Source organism: Malaclemys terrapin, chromosome 9, assembly GCF_027887155.1.
Source record: "Malaclemys terrapin pileata isolate rMalTer1 chromosome 9, rMalTer1.hap1, whole genome shotgun sequence".
In the NCBI taxonomy this organism is placed as follows: domain Eukaryota; kingdom Metazoa; phylum Chordata; order Testudines; family Emydidae; genus Malaclemys; species Malaclemys terrapin.
The window spans coordinates 3,197,495-3,220,213 of record NC_071513.1 but is presented as its reverse complement, the minus strand read 5'-3'; the positions used below and the strand labels follow the sequence as shown (position 1 = coordinate 3,220,213).

The following is a 22,719-nucleotide window of genomic DNA, read 5'->3' as shown; positions in this document are numbered from 1 at the left end:
TAGTTACAAGTAACACTCCAGGTTACTTGTAACTACAATAGCTAAAAGGTTTTCTAGAAAGAAATGAAGTTCTCAAATAGATTCTCCCTTTATTCTGCCACTGTTGCTCATGCTGAGAAGAGACTCTCCGTTGATCTCAATGAGATTATTTGCATAGAAAGGTGCTCAGCATGTAAAGATGGCAGATAAAGGGAATAAACAGTCATTTTTACTGCAGTCTAGGGATTACATATAATGCAGTATGTCTAACAAATGATATGAAACTGGATAAGAAAACACACTTGACCCAACTTCTATGATTCCACCTTAAACAAAGTGATCATAAAGGTTTTTGATTACTCTCAGTCTGTTAAAATAGCAATAATGTTTCAACATATAGATGCTATTGTCTTATACTGTATTGGGTTACACAGAAATCAATGGGGACATAGCACCTTCACAAAGCCCTCAGGCTACAGATGTGGCTTTTCTTGAAATTCTGTACATGTTTTGCTAACATAAAAACTGCATCCGAAGAAGTGGGCTGTAGTCCACGAAAGCTTATGCTCTAATAAATTTGTTAGTCTCTAAGGTGCCACAAGTACTCCTGTTCTTCTTTTTGCAGTTATTATCGGTCACTTGCATCCTCCTGGAAGATTTTATGTAGCTTGACCAAATAACAACTGATCACAAACGTTCTAAAGATAGACACTGCTGCCTCTGTATAGCAACCAGCTACAATAGGGTGATTAGGGGAGTGAACCAAACTGGCTGTGGTCTCCCCAACTAGCCTCCACACCCAGCAAACAGCATCAATGGCCAAATCCTCCCCCAGGGGGCACCACATGGGGTAGAAGTTTCTCCAGCTCATGGGGCAGAGGACTTGGGGAGGTGGAAGGCAAACCAAGTCAGGTACCCTCTTACCCACATGCATATGATAAAATCTAACTACATGATGGCATAAGATTATTTCCACAGCTCACTAGCCTCATTCAGGACATAGGATGGACGCACAACGGGGCAGAATTAAGATTGCCTGGGTAATTATAACACTGGCATTTCCTAATCGGAGAGCAGAACTTTGCAACCTAAGTAACATTTTTAACATAGTTTACGTTCAATATATATATTTTTAAACACACACATCCCCTCGCACCCCAGAAAAAACAACTTACTTCTGAAATTTCTCCATAAGTTTCTTCACCATCTTATCTGTGATCCCTGGACACGTAGATTCTGCCATAGTGATGCTCTTCTCAAGTTCTTCAATTGCTTTCTTCCTGCTAGCATTATTTATGTCCTGCTGTTTAAGCTGAGTGAAAGACCAACACAGATGTACCTTAAAGATTTATAAAATGCTTGTGCAAATTTTAAAGAGATCTTTGAATTAACAACTTACCTCAGCAAACACAGGTGTGATTATCATAGTTAAACAACTCAGGGTTTTCACAAGATCTTGATCCTAAAAGTTAGCAAACATATATATGTATATATAAAAGCAATCATATTTATGCTTGTATCATCATTTTAAAAGACTTGATATTTAACAGAACCTTTGCAACACATCACAAAGACATACTTTACCTCAACAAATCTAGTGCGGTTTGGAAATAAACACTTGATGATATTTCTGAAGCAATGCCATTTTATATTATGGTTCATTTCTCGGTCAGATTAATTCTATGTAATTCTTTAAAATTAAGATAATCTATAGACAGACATTGTGCCATGAACGCTCTACCATTAAGCTGCCATGGACACTGGACTTCACCATTAATTAGTTTTGGGGTTTTACTAGCAGATATTTTTGTGCTATTTTATGAAAAATAAAAGTAAGGATTGAAGCAAAAGTCAACAAACTATTTTGAGTTTAACTGGCTACCAGTTACTAAATATCACATTCCTTACAACAGCTTCCAATCAGCACTAAGAATAAAAAGCTCTTTGGATTGTACATACTGTTCCATTCTGCAGTTTCTTTGCATCTGGCTTCTTTCGAACTGTAGTAAAACTCCACTCAGGATGAGAATTATTCTCCTTGTTGCTGGACTCCCTAAAGAAAATCACAAGGATACCTTCTACAATGATAGTGGTCAAAAACACAAACTTTACTAGCACAGGTAACGAGCATGCAAATGAAACTGCATGGTTAATTTCATCTGCCTTAAAAATTCATGTCAATTTATTTAACAATAAAGGTTCAATAAAGTGAACTTTATAAGATCTTATAGTTTTAACTCATCTCTCCCTAACATGTTTTTCCCTCTCGTGTTACAACTCAAACTGAAAGCTCTTTGGGGCAAGGGACATCATCTTATGTGGCCCAATGAATGTGGTTACAGTTACATGAGCCAATGATTTGATGTCCAGGAAATGGAAGAGTTTAACCCTGGGGGCTCTCCTAACCAGAAAGTGCTAGCTGTGCCAAACTGTTTGGTACTTAGGTAGCAAGGGCAAAGAGTACACTGGGGCAAGCCTAAGACATGACATGCTTGTCACAGAAGCAGAAGTGGAATTTAAGTCCACAGAGATCGGAAGGCTAGTACACAAGCACACCACATTATAGGCTCTAGTTGGAGAACAGAGACCCATGCAAGGCTGCTGCTAATGCATGAGCTAGAGAATGATTATAGCATAGCACAACAAGAGCAGTGAGCTATAACTCAAAACACAAATGAAACACTACTGCATTAGTAATGTTCAGAAAAGATACTAAAACACACTTACGAATCAGAACCATCCGAATCCGATTCATCACTACTGTGCCCTTCTGCCTTCCATCTCTTAAACCTGTCAATAAGTTCTGTCAGATAAGACGTCTTCTTGGCATTTTTCAGAATGAATTTGTGTTTCAGGAGTTCCTTTGCAGTCGGGCGCTATAAAAAACACAAAGATATTTATGTTTATCCTACATAAAGTTGTAGTGATTTTAAATGCTATTTAAAAACATCTCCTCCTTGGCCCAGTCCCAGAATCGAACATCCATATAGTAACAGCAGCTTTTAAGAAGCCAACACAACCTACATTTAAAATCCTCTAAGAATATGATCACCCCATACAGCAGCTAGAGAATTGATCAATTAGTGATTTCTGTATTAGATAACAGACACCGAGACAAAGCTGACTGATGATACTTCTCCAATTCAATGAGGTTTGTAACCAGAATAAATAGAATATTTAAGTGCAAGTCTTGCTGGGGTATCATTCAAGGTTGGCCCACACTTCCTCCTCTCCAGAGATACTGCATTATACTACTTCTTTCTGTGCTTTAGAAAGCTGTCTCTGGAGCCCATCATCACTTTCTTTAGTCATCTCGACACCTTTACATGGGGAGGAGGAGTAAGGTTTAAGTAGCGACAAGGTACTCCACTCCCTCTTGCAATAGAGAACCATACAAAGTCACAGACTCTCATGTTACACCCACCACCTATATAGTATATTTCACAGTCAAAGATCTTTGCAAGCATTAAGACAGACACACATGAGAAATATACTCACGAATGTTGGGTCCTTATTCAGACATGCATCAATAAATTCTTTAAAAGGTTTGCTGAATTCTCCTAATAGAGTTGGAGGATTGTTTTTTGGAATAAGAAACAGAACTCTCATTGGATGCATGTCAGAGTTGGGTGGCTCTCCTTTGGCTAGTTCAATAGCAGTGATTCCCAAAGACCAAATGTCTGCCTGGGGGAATGAAATAGTTTTATTCTCACTGAATACAAAGCTGAAGCCTGAGGTGTCACCGATTATTTGAATTCTATACTCGAGCCAACAGTAAAGAAGAGTTCTGTAAGAGCTCCTGACAGCGCAATAATTACATACATCATTTTAAACATGCTTACTGTACACATATTTTACACACTGTTAATACAGCATAAAGATGATGAATATAAAAAACACAAGGAAATTTATGCTGAAAGTGGTAAAGTTTCCAAAAAATCTTAATTGACCCAGGAGCTTAAGTCGATTTAGGTGCTTTTGAAACAAGTTACCCAGCATCACTCTCCCTTCCACAGTGCAAGTGACATATGTTTGAGCACCAGAGACATACTTAGATGCATTCTGTATGTGCTTTTGAAGAGAAATAGTATTTCTGAGAACCTTTCATTTAAAAATTGTTTGGTTTTCAGAAGGATAACTTTGTATTCTTAACGTTAGTTTTTGAAGAACACTAGTATTCAATATTTCCCCACCAACTCTACCCCCCTCCTCCGGACCAAAAAAAAGAGGCCCAGAGGTCAGTCATAACCCAATATGGGAGAAAATAAGTAACCCATCAATGAATCTTCATGAATGACTCTTTCCTACCCGACTGATTATTTCAGAAATTAATTAGGAAAATACAAACATTCTAGGTAGGTCTGAAACACCATACTTCCCAAAAATTTGAGACATGTAACTATTGGAAGAGTCTCTTTAGAGTAGAACTAAAGGAAAAAGTGCCAGATAACTGTTACAAATCTTACAATACTCACCAGTAGCCACAGTAAGTCAGATGTCAGGCATGTAAATACCTTTGTATTTAAATGTGTTTGTTCAGAATTAATCATCTTTCCCACTTCAGATATTTTCCCCTTACGATACAATATTAGTTTTCACACTTGGCAATCTACTGTGCAAGTAACAATGAAGGAGAACCACCACCACCATGAGGAAACTTTAAAGTTACAAATGGCTCTGTAGTGGTGATCCCGCTCCTGCCCGGAGGGGTTAAAAGCAGCCCTGGGGAGGGCTGGGGAAAGACTGACTGGGGAACCAGCCTCAGCTGGGGCCACGCCCCAATCAGGGCCCAGCTGGCCCTTATAAGAGGGCAGTGGGCCAGAAGCAAGCAGTCTCTCTCTAGCTTGCTGAGGGAGAAGGAGACAACACCAACCTGCCATGGGGGGAGAGTAGCTTTTAAACAGGCTCAGCTGTTTTTGCTCATTGTGTATGTACAGGGTGTGCCCATCCCAGATAGCAAGTCGACAAACACAGGAATAGTGCAACTGCACACATTCAGTAGAGAAGTTATAACTCCCGCCATTCCATTTACTAGAATAGGGTTACATATTTTCTGTCTCTCTATAGCCTCCCTTTCCATTCACAAGTAATTCTGCTGCTATATTAAATCTGAATATAAAACTAGTTTGTGACATTTCAACAACAGACAATCAACAAGGGGCCCCACTGTAATTTTGAGAAGTGGGAACTGTAAAATAATCTACTAGAGAGCAGATTTATTTCATTATATCATCTGTCATTTTGAGGGGTTACTTCAATCTAGAAGCCAAAGCATTAGTCTGGTAACCAAAATGAAACCCTCGGATGGAAGCCTTGAAATTTTCCTAGGAAAAGAATTGTAGTCCATGACCGTTCTCTTACACTCTAGATTTAATGCAACAGAGGGTCCTGTGGCACCTTTAAGACTAACAGAAGTTAGTAGATTATTTTACAGTTCCCATTGGCCGGGAACTGCAGCCAATGGGAGCTGCAGGGACAGTGCCTGTGGCACAGGGCAGCGTACAGAGCTGCTTGGCCGCACCTCCACATAGGAGCCAGAGGGGGGACATGCAGCTGGTTCTGGGAGCTACTTGAGGTAAGCACTGCCTGGAGCCCACACCCCTGACTCCCTTCCATGTGCCAACTCCCAGCCTTAACCCCCCCGCCCCCACCCTCTGAACCCCTCGGTCCCAGTCCAGAGCACCCTCCTGCACCCCCAACCCCTCATCCCCAGCCCCACCCCCGAGCCCCCACTCTCCCCACACACCCCAACCCACAGCCCCCTCCTACACTCTGAACTCCACATTTCTGGACCCATCCCAGAGCCCGCACCCCCAGTTGGAGCCCTCACCTCCTCCCAAACTCCAACCTCCAATTTTGTGAGCATTCAGGCCCACCATACAATTTCCATACTCCGATGTGGCCCTCAGGCCAAAAAGTTTGCCCACCCCTGGCTTACCCAAACACCTACTTGTCATTATGGTGTGTGGAAATAAAATTAAAAGGTCAGTCACATGATTATTACAGTTCTGTAGTAAAATATAAAATGAATAAACTATTTGTAATTTACATACAATTCAAAACTCAAAAGCAGAAGTCAAACTAATTTCTTCTGAAGCTGCAGTGATAAGAGAACTATTTCTATAGTAATACTTACTTTTGAGTCATAAGCCGACTGCTGTATAACTTCAGGGGCCATCCAAAATGGTGTGCCTACAAAGGTATTCCTCTTAATTTGTGTATCCGTCAGCTGCCCAGCAACTCCAAAATCAGCAAGTTTAACATCTCCTTGCTCTGACAACAACACATTGGCAGCTGGAGGGAAGGGAAAAGAGGAAATAAAATGTAGTTTATCACACTGCTGCTATTACTTTAAAAGAAATTAAGTTAATATTTAAAGTTTTATGCACCTTTTATATCCCTGTGAATTTTCTTCTCCGAGTGGAGGTAGTCTAGACCTTTCAAGATTTCCTTCAGCATAGTAGCAATCTGGAATTCATCAAATGGACCAGCCCGTAGCTTTAGAGGGAAACATTACAATTAAAACAATACTCCCTATTTTATCCTTAATCCCTGCCTTGTCATTTATTAAAATGTAGCTACAGTATGTTTGAAACTTCAACTTTTTTGCTATAAAAAGTTTCTTTAACAGACTGCACAAAATGAAAAGATTCACTGTATGTGTCGATTAAACATACTGGGTCACAGCTCCTGCAGGAGTGGATCCTAGCAGTTTTAGTAATGCTCACAGTAATACTGCTATATAACTTAAAGAATGTTTCAATGGTAAAAGGGGTAAACAGTATACAAGACTCTCCCCACCCAGCCATGTACTACATTGAAAACTGGAGTTAACTGCAAAAGTTCCTGGTTTCTGCAGCACTTATAAACTAGAAATTCTGCACCTCAAAGAAACTGAGGTTTTACCTTTTACAATTCACTTAACCATGAAAAACTAATACAAATAGTACACTCTTTGCATTATTTCTTTTGATCTCAATTCCATTAATTTCATTGTCCCAATGTTTTTAATTTGTTGCAGATTTTTTACATCACCATATTGTAGAAAAGGTTGTAAAGAGTAAGTGGAGATATTGCCAGTTGGGAAAGCGAGGGCTGTTTCATGATTTTTGCAGATTCCACAAACAACGCATCCATTTACACCTGGCTCACTCTTTTTGAAAGATTTCTCAAACCACCACAATGGCTAAAAGGGATTTTTGAGTTACTAAAGAGCTTAGTTCCAGAGCTCCTAACAATTGTTCACTGACACTTTCACTGTTTTTTTGTTCTAGCTGTTGAGTTATTACCTCAGAATTCCATAAACAAGTTTAAATAAAGTCATAGGAACAACTTGTAAAAAAGTTAAGCACACGCACACTTTGTAATGAACATATGGAAAAAAAAATGATCTATGGTACTACAGAATTGGTCCTCAAATTCCAGAAGCTAAGAAGCAGAAGCACTGTGGCTCTATTATCTTACAGGAAAGGGCAGGTCTTCTCAAGTTTGCAGCTGAAGTCTGGCTCTACTGGGGAAATCACACATTACCACACAGAGGATTGTGCTCTTCTAGCACCTCCTAAACTGCTTCTTTCATGAATACTACATCTCTCAAGAAAAAGGCACTTGGTATGTTTAAATTTAAACTGTTGAAAATAGAAAACCCAACTCAGTTTCACCATTTAATATTAACTGCACTCTATGTGCACACTACATTCCCAAGACCCACTCCAAGAGAAACAAACAGCTCATGTACTCCAGTGGAATAAATAGTCTGCTTTGAAAAAAGGAAGCAAGGATAAATTTTTTCCTAATAAAACCAATTTTTTTTTAAAAAATGATATGGCAAGTTAGGAAACTTTACACCACTTCTCAGCATTTAGAGACAGTGAAACAACAAACCTTAATGCAAAGTCACTGAGTAGGAAAAGTTGTTTAGCATAACCAGTGCACATATTCACACTTCTAGGAATGTCATACAGCAGGACTAAAACAACATTAACTACCTCCAGAGTCCAAACTTCATAAGAAGATATACAAATGCACAACGGAATAAACATAAAACCTGACTGCTGGCATAAAGAACGAGAGTGGATATGAACCCAAAGATGAGCACGAACAGCCAACATCTAAATAATCTTTAGTTAAAGACACATTTTTCTTCACTAGAACACCGCTCTGGAATTGAGATGACAGATTACTTTTTCCAACAGGGACCACACTCTTCAAGTATTATTATGTTCCTCTGCTTAATAAGAAAAATAGTTTAAGTGCTACTTTAAGAAGCCAACAAGCTGCACTAAATTATAATACTTACAAGATCTAAAGCGGATCCTCCACCCAAGTATTCCATTATTATCCATAACTTTGTGCCCTATAAATAAAGAAATATGGTGAGAGTCTAGGCATATAAATTGGTTTGAACGTTGTAAAGAATTATTTTTACTGCACTGGAAAACACTATCACTTATTTCAAGGTACTATTTAGGTACACTGCGTTAATAACAGACCCCTCCCCAAATGCAACAGTCCAGTAAACTATAAAGTTATTCTTCATTATATTTGGCAAGAGACACTAACAGGTGACGGCATTTCCTCCAAGAATGCTCAGGCTACCAAAGACAATTAATTTTATTTCCATTTCTGAGCACAATAATAGCTTTTCATATTTTATATCTACGGTGCTATTAGATGAAGCAATGTGGTTTAATAAACAGGAAAATATTTTTAAAAATCTTTTTTAGCACCACCAAAATTAAGCAAAAATATCCACTTCTTTTCAGTTCTAGGATTTGCACTAAAAATTAGTAACATGAAAATAAAAAGACCACACACACTTTTTCAGCACACACTTGAATGAAATTTATTGAACTATATCACTTGAGTCAAAAACCACATAGTGAATTGTAAGGAATTACAAAGGTTGAGTATTGTTGCGACTCGGACATCGTTACTGCCATTCAAATTAGATGCAGTGTGTTTTTTTTAATCCATTCAGTCAGTCCACTATCCTAAGAATCCCTTTTGAGTGGTATATTCTGCATGACTCTCAAAAACCCTTTCCACAGAAGTTGAGAGATTGAACATGCCCTTGGAGATACTTGTAAACAGCAACAAGAAGAGGATGTAGCTGCGAGATGCAGGTACCACGAGTAAGCCACAGACTAAACTGTTGCTTCAGATGGATCCAGTCATCTATAAAGCAAATCAGACAACTAAGTCCTCAGCAGCTAAGAATTATTGGTGCCATTTGAAATAGGCTCACCCAAACAATTTTCTTGTGCATTACTTGGCTATTGCTGTATGGCTCATGTGCACTCTGCTGTAAAAAAGAGCCTTCAACCAGTAGCTAAATAACTCTTTGAAGAAGAGCTCGTCTCTTCCTACACGTTTACATGGTACCTAGCACATCTGAGACATTCCCACAGTGAAGTCATTCTGGCACTGTGAAAGTGGCTCTACTACTGTAATGCAAAGCAGTCCTACATAAGGTGGTACAGGAGAAGACTAATCCTGGACCTTAGACCAAAGCAAATTAATTGTTGTCTACATAAAGATAAAAGTCCATTCAGAGGTCAGATATGATAATATTAAGATGCACCTTTCATTTGTGCATTCTTGAGAACTTGCTTCTCAGCAACTAAGCAGACCTCACTAGCACCAGTTGAAGGCCCATTTCATCCACAACTCCCAGTTCATAAATTTAGGTGAAAGCCTAGAAATTCTTCTGAAACTAGAAATTCTTGGCATTTAATCTGTTGAGATGTCCATGTATTACAGTACCAGATCCTTCAATACTGAGTAATCACTCTGAAGTTCCATGTACAGGAAGTCAGAAGTTCTTAAGACAATCATTTGTGGATGCTGAGGTAGCCCTTAGCCTGTAGTTTCAGAAGATGGTTGGTTCATATAGAGCAAGAATCTGATGTCCGATCTACTAATATACAACTGCAAACACATTTTATTCCATTTTTTCCTACACTTCCATGAAAAAAGGCTCAAGTGTTAAGACCTGAGCAAATTCTATGGGCTGCAGTTCTTGTAAATACTGGGATGGTGAAGAAAGATACCCAGTACATTCTGATTAAAAAACCATACCATTAGTAAGAAAACAACAAAAATAAGTCAATTTACAATATTACAGTATGCTGTGTAAATCTCAAGCAATTCATTTACTAGCACTAGCCCAATACAGTTCCAGTTTATGATATCATTACTTTCAAAAGCCTTTCTATGTTGGCTTTTCCCTTACTCCATTTCCTGAAAATTTATAAAAACCTAAAGGAAACCCAACAAGCAAATAAAGGTGCAGTTTTTGAATGCACCATGTCCAGTTACTGAACAGGGTACATTTTGTTAAGACATACTGAATTTAAAAAAAACCCAGCATTTATGTTACAAGTCTATTCCAATATTATGAGATCAGCAGGGAAGGGCTCGCTAATTTTAGCACTATTCATAAAGCCCAACTTTGTAAGTTGGGAAAAAACTTGTAATGAACTCAAATTTCAGGCAAACACTGTGGTCTCACAGATATGTTTGGATGGATTTTACTGTTATTTGAAAACACTGAATAGCGAAAATGAATAAGTGCTGTGTTTTTAAAATAATGTCGCAAAGAAATCACTACTATACAGTATAACTGAGCATGTCTACTTTTCACCCAGGCATACGAGAATCCTTCTTTCCAGCTATTTTAGGCCAAGAAAATATATACATATAGAAAACGCATGCATATGCACATGCTGTGGGACAAGAGGCATGTCTTTGTATGTTCTTGTACTGCACCTAGTACAACGAGGCCTCAATTGTGACTGGAGTCTCTGGGTGCTCCTACAAGTGTAAATAATAATACTACAAATTAAACCAGTAATAACTGCAGATAATTTAGAGCTGGTCTTAGTCTCGAATAAAAATGAGTAAGTGTTGGCCATGATAGGAACTACAGAATCAAACATTTGACTTCTAACTTCCAACATGAGGATTGGTGGGAGGAGAAACACCATCAAGCAAATATTTTAGAATCATCTAGCTCCAGAGAAAATTTATATCTACAGGGGTCAGACTGAGTAAGTGGAGGCACTGTCCCAAGCTTCGTCTCTGTTTGCATTGCTAAGAAGATGCTACATGCAGACTTGTAGCTCTTACAGGACTATTATCCCTCTTTCTTGCAGGCTTTGATTAGAAGTGATAGTTTATAATTTTGACATTTGAATGATCAGGCTTCAGGAAAAGCCTCACTGAGATGACAGACACCTCTCAGCTGTCTATTTTTCAGCTGTCTTCCTCTCAGGGAGCCTTCACTGCATTGCTTTACACTGTCCGCTTTGTAAGGTTCTCGCTACAATCATAAGTGCTTGAATCTCTCTCTTTTTTTTTTTTTTTTTTTTAATAATACAATGAAAGCTTAGATCTGCAGCCCCCAGGGAAAAGTACTGGTTACCAGACAAATTCAACCCCTGTAATCTACTCTACACCATCATATAAAGGGCTAAAATTATATTACAAATTTAAAACTTATTACATGTAAAAACTTTGTTAACACAGCTGGGAGGCTGCACAATTAAGCATTCATGGATCAGAAAGTGAGAAAGTCGTTATGAAAGTGCACAACTTTTCTCTGCTTCTTCATTACAATGCAGTATTTGAGTAAATGATCTGAAGTCATCCTAGATACATTAGGGACAGACTAATGATCTCGCTCATCATAGTTAGAGACTAGTTCAAACTTTCAAAGGACAATGAGGGCACCACTAAAAGTTTAATAAAAACAACTAGGATTTCAAACTGTTATGGTTAACTCAATAGCAACTAGAAGTTTTTCTCCATGTTTCAAGGAAAATTAATGAGTAACCATTCAGATGAAGACAACTGTTTCTACTTCAAAAATGTTGGGTTGTTTAAGGGTCTGCTCCTTTGTCACAATGTCTGGAAACTGGATTCAATTTCACCTCAAGAGTCACAAAGGAAGCAGATCTTATCTTGTACTCATAGTTTTAAAGACTAAAATGTCTAATAGTTAGACAAGTTTAAAAACTGGTGGTCACCTGTCCATACTTTCAGTTTGACATGCAAGCTGTAGACCGAGTGCAGCCCATTAACTCAGTATAAGAGGAGCTTATAGAAAGAGTGTACGTAGCCCAGCAAAAGTTTAAAATACAGTAAGTCAAATCGTATGAATAAAGACACCCGTTTTTGTTTCAGTTTCTGCTCTGCAGCAGGAAGAGTCTGGAAAAACGTAACTGCAGCTAACAAGATAAAACCAGCAGCGCAATCAGAGGCTGGGCCACTCCCTTCCTGCCAGTCACAAGTCTGGTTCTGCCTCCCGAGCTGCAAAAAAAACCACTGTAAGGGATCCAGTGCAGAAGAGAAGATGCCTGTTTAGAAAAAGCTTAAAATCTAAGTACACGGAGGATGAGAGGTGAGAAGGATTAAAAAAAAATTAAAAAAAAAAAAAAATGATCCCCAATAGTTAGGTTTATTATAAAACAATCACACAAGGTTGCAGGACAGAGGCAAAATTCTATGTTCTCTGAGAAAAAGGGAACTCATCTGCAGTTAGTTCTCTCACTGTTAATCCCAGTCGCCCAGACTCAATTCCCCTTTTTCTATGGGAATGGAAGTGACAGCAAGCCCATGAAGTGTTAGGACCCTTGTTTATGTCATTTGCAACATTTTTCGAATAGCATCTAGGGACCAAGACTTGGTCTGTATTACTGAACTAAGCTGAACCAATTAAAGTGTGAATTAAGCCAGTTTAAATGCATCTCCATTAGGAGTGTTCACTGCAGTTTTTAAACACTTCAATTTCATTGGTGCAAGCTTTTTAATACAGACAAACCCCAACATACAAGGAACTTCTAATGTTAGCAGTTTTCACCTTTAAGAAGGAAAAAACACATTTTAAAATAGAAACCAGTTTAGATTACCATCTATTTCATAGGCATGACTTGAAGGAAGGTGGATTGGCTAGAAAGACCCTACCCTCTATGGTTCTACTGGACATCCACGTATTCAGAACCTTCCCAGTCAGAGACTGGATACACTACGGCATTATTCTCTTTATTAGGGAACTCGAATAATGGTCAATTTAGTCTTTTTTTTTCTGGATTTAGAAGAAAACAGCAAGTGTGGGGGTAAGGGGAATTCAACCTTTTAGTTTAGTAAGAACACTAATATAGTGCTAAAACTTAAGATCCAAAATAAAACTTCCGTTTCCAGGATTATTTCTGCTGATCTCTAAATACAAAATTAATACAATTTTCATCACCACAGATTCTTATGATAACATTATTTCAATGCTTTGGGTGAAATCCTTGCCTCATTGGCTTCCATGGTGCCAGTATATCACCCTTGTTGCAACAAGAGGTGTTAAAACATATTTACATTGCTTTAAGGTTTGTTTAGACCTTTACATACAAAATCCTTTTTAGTTTACAACCACAAGCATTTTACTGTGTCTCATAGTTCCCCGGCATAGCTATCTAAAGCATCAGAAAAGCACAATCTCACCAAGGTTTTTCTGGCACAACAGCCATTTTTGGAATAAGACAATGATCTGTGGCAGATACCAAGTCATTTAAAAAGATCAGTATGAAAGTCTCGTTTCCTTCTAAAAACGTCTGTAATTACTAAAACTAAAAAGTAGCAAAAAATGTTTAATCCATTTGGCAACACTGTGCCCACTCTATGCCACTGCCAGTAACTTTCTTTCTCCCACTAAAAAGATCCCTGTAATTAGTAGTTGGGGACTAACAAAACCTTTAATTTTTTTTTCTAAACCAAGATATCATTTAAGGGGTCCTATCAGAGTTTTTCTTCTGAAACGTGTTAATTTTAAACAAAAATTGTATTGACGGAGTCCCGTTAAGGTAACACTCTCTCTCTCTCTCTCACACATCTATAGATGGATTTACTCATCTAACTGCAGGGAGCAGTCAGCCCGTGAAGCCACTGATCATGCTAGTCAAGCTGGATGAGGAAGATCTTTGTTGACCCCATTCTTAAAGGAATTTCTCAAGAAGGAGCTAGACATTAACCAAACTACAAAAAACCCTTCAGACAATATAGAGAAGTTTATTTTTTCCTGAAGAGAATTTAGGAAGTCTGAAAAGCAGCTATTAGGCTAGGATTAATCTTTAAAGACTTCAGAATTTACTGAGTCATTATAGTAATGGAAAACTGAAGGCACGCAAGCTGGAAAGGAAAATATTGCTGCAATAGTAGTTCTGTATTTGCCAGCAATTTTTGTAATAAAAATATTAAGCTAATTCCAGCCAAAAGTTTACAACTGCTAGAGCATTGAGGGGAAAATCCTCCCCCCGCCCCCCTTTATACTACTGTGTGAAAAGAGGAAGATACTAAAGTGTGAAATATCAGAGGGATAGCCGTGTTAGTCTGGATCTGTAAAAAGCAACAGTGAGTCCTGTGGCACCTTATAGACCCATGCGTCTGACGAAGTGGGTATTCACCCACGAAAGCGCATGCTCCAATACATCTGTTAGTCTATAAGGTGCCACAGGACTCTCTGTTGCTTTTTAAAGTGTGAAAGACTTGAGTAACAATACTTAGGACAAGTTTGAGTTAGACCCTTCAAGGCTACTTCAACAGTGATGGGTGTGTTTACATTTTTTTTTTTTAAAAGCTCATGAATATAGAAGTATAAATCTTATTTAGCTTTCCCAGATCTGGGGTATGTTTTTTCCCTAATACCTACTTTAAAAAAAAATAGCATTAGTACAAAAAGATACATCTCTCCAAACTCTCTGTATATTCATGGCTTACAAAACTAACTTTTTAAAGTAAATTATTTCTATGTTTAGAGTTTGTGAAAACTATGCACCATGGAGAAATCTGACACAGGACTCAAAAATTTTCACCAACACACTTATCTTTATCTGTTTGCTCTTCAGGGCAAACATCTGGCCTTCTGGGTGCCTAAAGCTCAGAAGACTAAGTTTGGCAGATTCACGGCTGGATGACACTCAGGACACAGGGGAAATAAGGAACTGGGGGCAGATTGCTACATCAGTACCCATAAAACTGCTCTAATGGGGGCTTTCCCAGCTGGATTCACAGCCAGTTGGGGGAAGAACCTGCTGCTGCTAAGACAACAGAGCATGAATAGGCAAGCTCGGAGCCTTATTGCTATACACCAGTAATTACACCCTTTAAGAACAAGGCAGCTGAAGACAACCATACTGACGACGTGTATCCACTTCTGATAGGGGAAAACAAGCCCATGGAATAGGGAACAGCCAAGGAAACAACAAAGCCTCCATGGCTTTATCTTTGGGTCAAACCGAGCATCAGCTCCTTGGCGTACATGATTTTTAAAAGCCATAGGCATTTAGTAGGCAAGTTAGATTAGGATGTTTTGGCAATTTAAACCAAAAGAAAAAACCTGAACACTACGTAAGAACTAGTTCTCCAAGTAACCTGCTCCTATATCAACGCTCTTAAAAAGAGACAGAGCTCATACAATAATGCAACATCTCGAAGAAACCAGTTACTGTCTTTGGAACAATCTGAATTTCAAGAATGCCCTAAACACAGAGTCTGAGCTAACCTGCTGGCTTTACTAAAAAGAGCACTCCTTTAGAATGCTGCCAATAGCTTCAGTCTTAAAAATGACCTTGGTAACATTAAAAACAAAAACAAAAACATCCCATTTCTGTCTAAAAATTTTGTACCTATTATAGGTCACTAAGTAACATTTAGTAAATCTGAAAAGTAAGCAGAAGAGAGATTTCCCTAACTTTCCTCTAGTTTGTTTATTTTGTGCATTTGACAGCACTTTGTGTATAGATAGTTCTGCTGTTTTGCTAATGGTCACTTCCTGTCTCACGCACTAGCTGAAAACAGCACCCATGCACTACTCATGTACACATTCTTCCTAAAACTTTGATTAGTATTTACCTGTAACAACAGAGCTTCTGTAGCATCAAAATTTTGCCTATGAGGGCATCTTTTCTTCCCGAGCACCAGACCAAATGAACAAGTGGCTTGGGGAGAGAAGGAACACATCTGAGAGAGCCCCTAGAGGGCCATGGAATGTGAGACCCCTATATGGGGCAAAGAATCCCTGAGGCCAAGTGCAACAGTAGGAGCAGGAGAGATCCTCTGCCCAGCTCCCTTCACAGGACCCAGAATCCTGGCCTGTGTGAGATAGTAGCGATCTTCTGTCTCAAAGCCAACTCCTGCAGTAAGAGCAGCCAGGCAGAGAGACAAGTATATGGGGGGCGAGAGGGGAAGAGAAACGGGGATGGGGGACAGGCAGGAGCATCACTCACTGGGAGATACAGAGGAAGTGGGAAGGACCACACGTTTCAGTGTTGTAGTGCTGCCTGCCAAGGTCGATGAAAGGGGAGACACCTGTAGACAACCCAAAGTTGTTGGGGGGCGGCAAGCCCTAGCACATTTTTTTTTTTTTTTCCTGTGGCTCTGGGACATTCCAAAAGACCCTTCAAAAAACATTGGCAGCAGGATCAGAAAACCTGAATAAAAGCACTGAAAGAAGACCCACAGCGGAATACTGATAAGGTGCTCTATCCACTGCCAGAAAACTTATTAGTCTTTTTTCCAAAAAAATTTAAGTTGACAGGACAGTGCTTCTTTAACTTTGAATTTTCTTAAATTGCGGCTTTCAAAACAATGAAAAGACAGGATAAGACTTTCCCAGTGAACTTGGAGCAATGGTATACATTACCTTTAAATATGAGCCATAGTATTTTGTTACATAAGGACTATCACACTGACTTAAGACCGTTATCTCTTGCTGTATGTCCTCTATTTCATCTTCCGCTTCCTCAAGGTCTATGATTTTTATAGCAACCACTTGCTGCGTTCGATTATCAATTCCTTTAAAGACTTCACCAAATGAGCCTTTTCCGATGCGTTCTAATTTTGTGAACAGTTCTTCTGGGTCTGCTCTATAGTTCTAGAAAAAAAGAAAGGAAAGGAAAGATTGTAAACAAGTTGTTTTACTTATTGTCAAAGACTAACCCTCCTCATTCCCCAAAAAGCAGATCATGAAGCAGACATTCCCCCCCACTAGCATTGGTCAAGTTATGTGGTATTGCTATGCATTAATACACTTATCAGAAAATTAAGCTTAACTTCTGTTGACCTACTAAATTACAGTATATCTTGTGCATTAAAGGCAAGGGCTTAATCATCTGCTCCTATAAGCAACAGACAGGAAGGAGCCAGGCAGGCAGGAAAATTAACCTCTGAATTTCCTCACAAAGCATCCCCTAAAGTGAAAGGAAGTGTTGGCACTATGTGAATTTCCAACGGTATAGTCATGCAACAGGCTGGGGAAAAAGTCTAGAAGTCCAGGGCAAGTAGAAGTGCTATCATCAATATCTGGGAAAATAAAAAGGGAACTGCCTTCAGGACAGTCTACCACTGCAATGAACTTAAACAAGATCATGCCAATATATGGAACAAAGCACATCTGATGCAGGTAGGATACCTGGCCCAAGTGTATATGTTTCTAGCCGGATCAGGCTATTCTCTACTAGCTTCAAAGGGAACCAGGAACCAAAATCATCATCTCCAGTCTCAGACAACAGGTAGCAGCAAAGGGTGAGGGATAGCTCAGTGGTTTGAGCATTGGCCTACTAAACCCATGATTGAGAGTTCAATCCTTGAGGGGGCCACTTAGGGATCTGTGGCAAAAATCAGTACTTGGTCCTGCTACTGAAGGCAGGGGGTTGGACTCGATGACCTTTCCAGGTCCCTTCCAGTTCTATGAGATATACCTATCTCCATATATATTTATTTTTGACTAGACTAGTGCTACTTTGAATGATCACATCTAGATTTCACACAAGGTAGACCACAGCATTACACTATATACTTGTCTTTGAGATAGTTATTTAGTCTTAGTTCTGAGTCTTTAAACTGGGTGCAAGAATGACATTTTATATTGCACTTGAGAACAAAATTAAACATACAACCAAGTCACAGACAAACTAAAAAAAAACAAAAGTAGATTGCCAGTACAATCACCAAAAACAGAATAAGAAGGATATCTTCAGATAGTCCCAACAACATTTCATTAAGTCAGAATAAGATCACAATCCAAACACTGGGACGGCCATGTTTTCTTGTCAGTCAAAGAAATCTGAAGCATTGGGTGCTTGTGGAAAAGTGACTGGAGACTTTTCTCCTAGCCAGCCATACAAAACTACAGCAGGGCTTCAAGAGATAGTGCTGTGGTGACCAACAACTGCACTGTCTGTTGCTTCTCACATGCTGGAGACCATTTGGGTGCTCCCATGTGTAGGTGTGTCAGTCTTATAGAAAGCATTTACATGTGGTCGTGAGGCAAAGCCTCTCTCTTTGGTGAACATAGAAATTGCCATAGTGGATCACACCCAAGGCCTGTCTGTTATTATTTATTACCATAAAGCCTATATAGCCCTAGACAGGGACCAGGTCCTCACTGTGCTAGGAGCAAACACAGAACAAAGAGAGATTGTAAACGCTTTGGAGCAGGAACTATAACATCTAGTCCAGCATCCTGTCTCTGATAGTGGCCAGCAACAGGTGCTTCAGAGGAAGGTGCAAAACCTGCAGTAGGCAGATGTTGTATAATCTGCCTCCCCACAAGAGGTCTCATCCTGGTCCCTAAGGGTATGTCTACACTGCAGCTGGGAGCAAGACTCCCAGCCTGGATAGACAGACTCATGCTAGCAAGACTCAAGTTGGCGTGCTAAGAATAGCTGCAGATTTTGTGGCACCAGTGGAGGCTCAGAAGAGCCACCCAAGCTCAAGCCCACCCCCAACCCCTTGGTCCGACGAGCCTGTGGGGCTAGCCAGAGCCTCTGCCAGTGCCACAACATCCACACAGTTATTTTCAGCTTGCTAGCGCAAGCCCCACTAACACAAGTCTGTCTACCTGGGTTGGGAAGCTCACCCCCAATGGCAGTGTGGACAGAAGCAATCTCTAACTACTGGGGTAAGCCTGAAAGCATGAGGTTTAAAGACAAAATTTTCAAAGGGATACTAATAATGACAACTCTGGATATTCTTGCTACCCCTGTAAATGTTCAAACCTTTTTTTGAACTTTGCTACATTCTTGGTACACTTCCTATGGCAGTGATTTCCACAGTCCAATTTTTCACACAATGCATATTTCTTTCTGATCAGTTATCAGATTAGTATAATATGGAGACTAAGGAATCCATGAAAAGGAGAAAGGAGGCCCCATTTACTCCCATTCAAAACCTCTCTGGATGTTAATAAGGCCATCCTCTGTTGCAGAAGGAACACTAAACCAGAGACCAAGGACTAAGGCGTCAACGGGTAAAATGCTCTGGACAAACTTCCCATTGAGCCGCTGCCTTAGTTTTCTTCCACACTCATCACTTTTTACCCCTTTTACTTGGTACATCAAATCACCATCCTCCTCCGATTCACATCCCTCCCGAAAAACTCACTTCTTCAAAGCCTGTCAGCACGAATCCATGACTAAAAATACAGGTGAATCTAAAATTTACAAAGAGATAAAACCTGGAGCGTGTAAAAATGCATTTCCATTTAGATATAAATTCTGATAGCATCAAAAAGGAGTTTACTTCTATATTAGATTTAAAAAGCAATTTGCAAGCAGCAGTTTTATAGGGTGACCAGACAGCAAGTGTGAAAAATCGGGATGGGGGTGGGGGGGTAATAGGAGCTTATATAAGAAAAAGGCCCAAAATTCATGATTGTCCCTATAAAATCAGGACATCTGGTCACCCTAAGATTTTATCTCCCACTTTGACCAGCTGCAGCCTTATTTCGTATACCCGTATCTTTTCTACCCTCTTATTATTCCGTGGTTTTCTGTCCTTTGTGTCCAAGTTTAGGCTGCAAGTTCCACAGGGTCAGGACATCATCACTATATCTGCCTGTAAAATCCCATGCACTCATCTATTGCTACATGGAATAGGAAGTCCTGTAGTTTGCCTCTTAAATTGGGTTGGTGGCGGTGGTTTGTCTACATGCATATTTCTGTTAGAAATATGGGCTCTCATGCAGGTTTCACAAAGATTTCAGCTCCTTTAATGTGACTAAGAAACGCCGCATTTCTAAAACTCTGTACGGGACCTGTTACTAGGTTGCCACAAAGTATAAGCCAGTATTATCAGTGTAGCCAACTTAGGAAAAGGCTTTAAGTGGCATGTCTGGAACGTTATTTCAAGGACTGCCTTCAGGGCTTCCCATGAGCCACAGTGAAAGTTGTTTGAATATTATTTTTGTTATAATCTTAACCTAAGATAGATATCGTGAGGGAGGAGGAAGTCCAGGCTTTTGAGTAAAGGAATATTTGGTGGATGAAAATGGGTTCAGTGCTTATTCTGAGATTTCAGGGAAGTCCTGTGCCTCATCATTGTTGCTGAAGAGGCATATAAACCGGTTTCCCTATTCTATATATATAAATACTTTATTTTAATTTTTATTCTGATGAGAATTGTTCTTTGTCTCCCACTGCTGGACACAATTATTTGGTCTTGTCATGATGGTAAAACACTGAGTGAACCATAATAACTAGGTCTATATTTCTTTTTTAAAGTACTTGATTAAAATTTCTCTTTTGGGTACTTTCAAGTAAATATGGTGATAGTCAGGAACAACTGATGGTATTCTAGTTGACTGACAGATTTAACCCAGTGATTACCAGGTTTTTTTTTTGTAGAGACCCGCTTTGAGTGCACTAGTGTAGTGTACCCAGTCTGCCAAATTTCCTACAAACTGAGACTGGTGACATGAGAAACGAACTACATTTTATTTTTAAGTAAGAAACTGGAACAAGAACACATTAGCTTCCCAGTGTTGTATTGTGTTTTTTTGTTATAGTTTCCCACCCAATCCATCAACAAAATTTCTCCTTCCCTTAATTCTCTCCACCTGTTTTCCAGATTGCAGCAGCAGCACCACCACAAAGGGAGAAGGAGAGCCTCAGAAAGAAGTGTGCCAACAGCAGGAGCTGGGAGCCTCCTTTACCTGCTTGGCAGGAGGCAGAAACAGTAGTGGGAGGAACCCCCAAGCCATCTTCCACCCAGCCAGGAGGCAGATAGCTCCTGGTGAAGGTATTTCACTGTATGGCAAGCACTTCTAAGTGTCACAGTCCCTCCCATCAGGGGTTTAGCTGTGTACACATGCAGCTTTGAGTCTAATGGATCGGATACCTTACATGAAACAAGTTGGGTTGTCCGCCTAGTACCCAGCAAGCAGGTGTGAATGAGTAAAAGCTACTTCAGATTCCAAGGATTAGGTGGTCATGAAGAATGAATTGCCTACTCATGGCTGAAAGTCGACAAGCAAGGTCAAGGATGAGGCACAGTGGCAAGACAGAATAGGAAAACTTGTATTATATTTAGTCTGTGGATAAAAAAAAAAATCAATCAATTTTAACCTTGAACTTCTGCATCCAAGCAGGCAGTCTTATTTCACTTGACTATCACAATGCAAATGTTCTCTAGTTTATAATTAAGGTTCCATTCATATTTCTATTTCCAGTGGGTTATGTCTAGGATACAAAAGATGTACATTTTGCACAGGAATATCTGAAGTCTAGATTTCTGTAAAAGTTTCATCTGGACACAAAATAGTGACACTCACTTGTTTTGTACTCTTGTAACTCAAAAAGATAGTCTCTGGCAGGGAATCAGTCTATAATGTAAATACTTTAGATATTTTGGAAGAAGACAGCTGACACAGTAAGTTTTAGAATCTGAAAGAGAAAGGAAATAGCCTACGCCTCAGAGCAGTTAGCAGAAGTTTTATTTCGCCCATGAGAGACTGACAGATAGCAAATCCTTTACAGCAGGAAAAGCCATTTTCCTAACTCCACCAGCTGGAAGGAGACATCAGCCAGTCTGGGCTGCATATGAGAACACAGAATTCAAGCAGAACTCTGGTGCACAATATAATTATATACACATTTAAAAAAATCATCTGATGCCCATTGGCCCAAGAACTAGAGTTGGGTCCATACTAGAGAAGTTGCTGAAAGATTTCCACCAGTGCCACTTCAGGTTCATCTAAACAGACAGCAGACAAACTCCTTCTATTATGAGGCACTCTTCACAAGTCACTTCACCTCTGTGCCTCCATTTCCCATCTGTAAAACAATGCTGACGCTCTTTTGTGATTGAGGGATGAAAAACTCTGTATAAATATTACCAACTCCTTAGTTCACATCTGAGTCTTGTCTGGGCTGAGTCCGTCAGATAACCTACACCATCCATAACGGAGTTGCAATCACACACTAAGAGCCCCAGTCTTGCATTATGATCCACACAGGTGAAGCAATGAGGTGAATGGAGCTCACCAGTGCTCCCCCTAAGGCATTCATTCAGAACCTGACAAAATGGAGACAGAGCTGGGTGTCACCTGCACATTGGAGGCAATGCAGTAGAATGTGTCTACTATCTCAGTGACCTGACAAACACGGAGCGTGAGAGAATCAACACAGAAGCTTGATCACCCAATACTAAGAAGCTCTGTATCACAGACAAGTTTAACACCAGACTGAATGGGTCACAAACCCGAGACTTGATGTACAACTAAAGCTGCCTCACTACAAATCCTTGATAACCTTCCCTCCAAAAAGGGGATTCAAGAGAGTAAAGAGATTGAAGAGACGTTAACATTGAGATGGTTTCTTCAGTAGAGGATGATCATCATCCTCTTAAGCAATACTTACTCATTGCCCTCAGAGAGGGATCACAAAAATTCCCTTCAATATCAGGTTCAGCACC

The 22,719-nt window shown here is 39.6% G+C and overlaps 1 protein-coding gene across 2 annotated transcripts in view; it reads right to left on the bottom strand.

The window, feature by feature from the left end:
- The window catches only part of STK26 (serine/threonine kinase 26), an 81,029-nt gene that overhangs the window by 2,300 nt on the left and 56,010 nt on the right, over positions 1 to 22,719 (bottom strand). For both annotated transcript variants that reach the window (XM_054039048.1, XM_054039047.1), the window contains exons 3-11: positions 16,670 to 16,900; positions 8,279 to 8,335; positions 6,369 to 6,477; positions 6,116 to 6,273; positions 3,478 to 3,663; positions 2,707 to 2,855; positions 1,939 to 2,032; positions 1,379 to 1,441; positions 1,155 to 1,291 (exon numbers count right to left, since the gene is read on the bottom strand). In XM_054039048.1, coding sequence (XP_053895023.1) covers positions 1,155 to 1,291; positions 1,379 to 1,441; positions 1,939 to 2,032; positions 2,707 to 2,855; positions 3,478 to 3,663; positions 6,116 to 6,273; positions 6,369 to 6,477; positions 8,279 to 8,335; positions 16,670 to 16,900 — 1,184 coding nt within the window. The remainder of the gene's footprint in view (positions 1 to 1,154; positions 1,292 to 1,378; positions 1,442 to 1,938; positions 2,033 to 2,706; positions 2,856 to 3,477; positions 3,664 to 6,115; positions 6,274 to 6,368; positions 6,478 to 8,278; positions 8,336 to 16,669; positions 16,901 to 22,719) is intronic.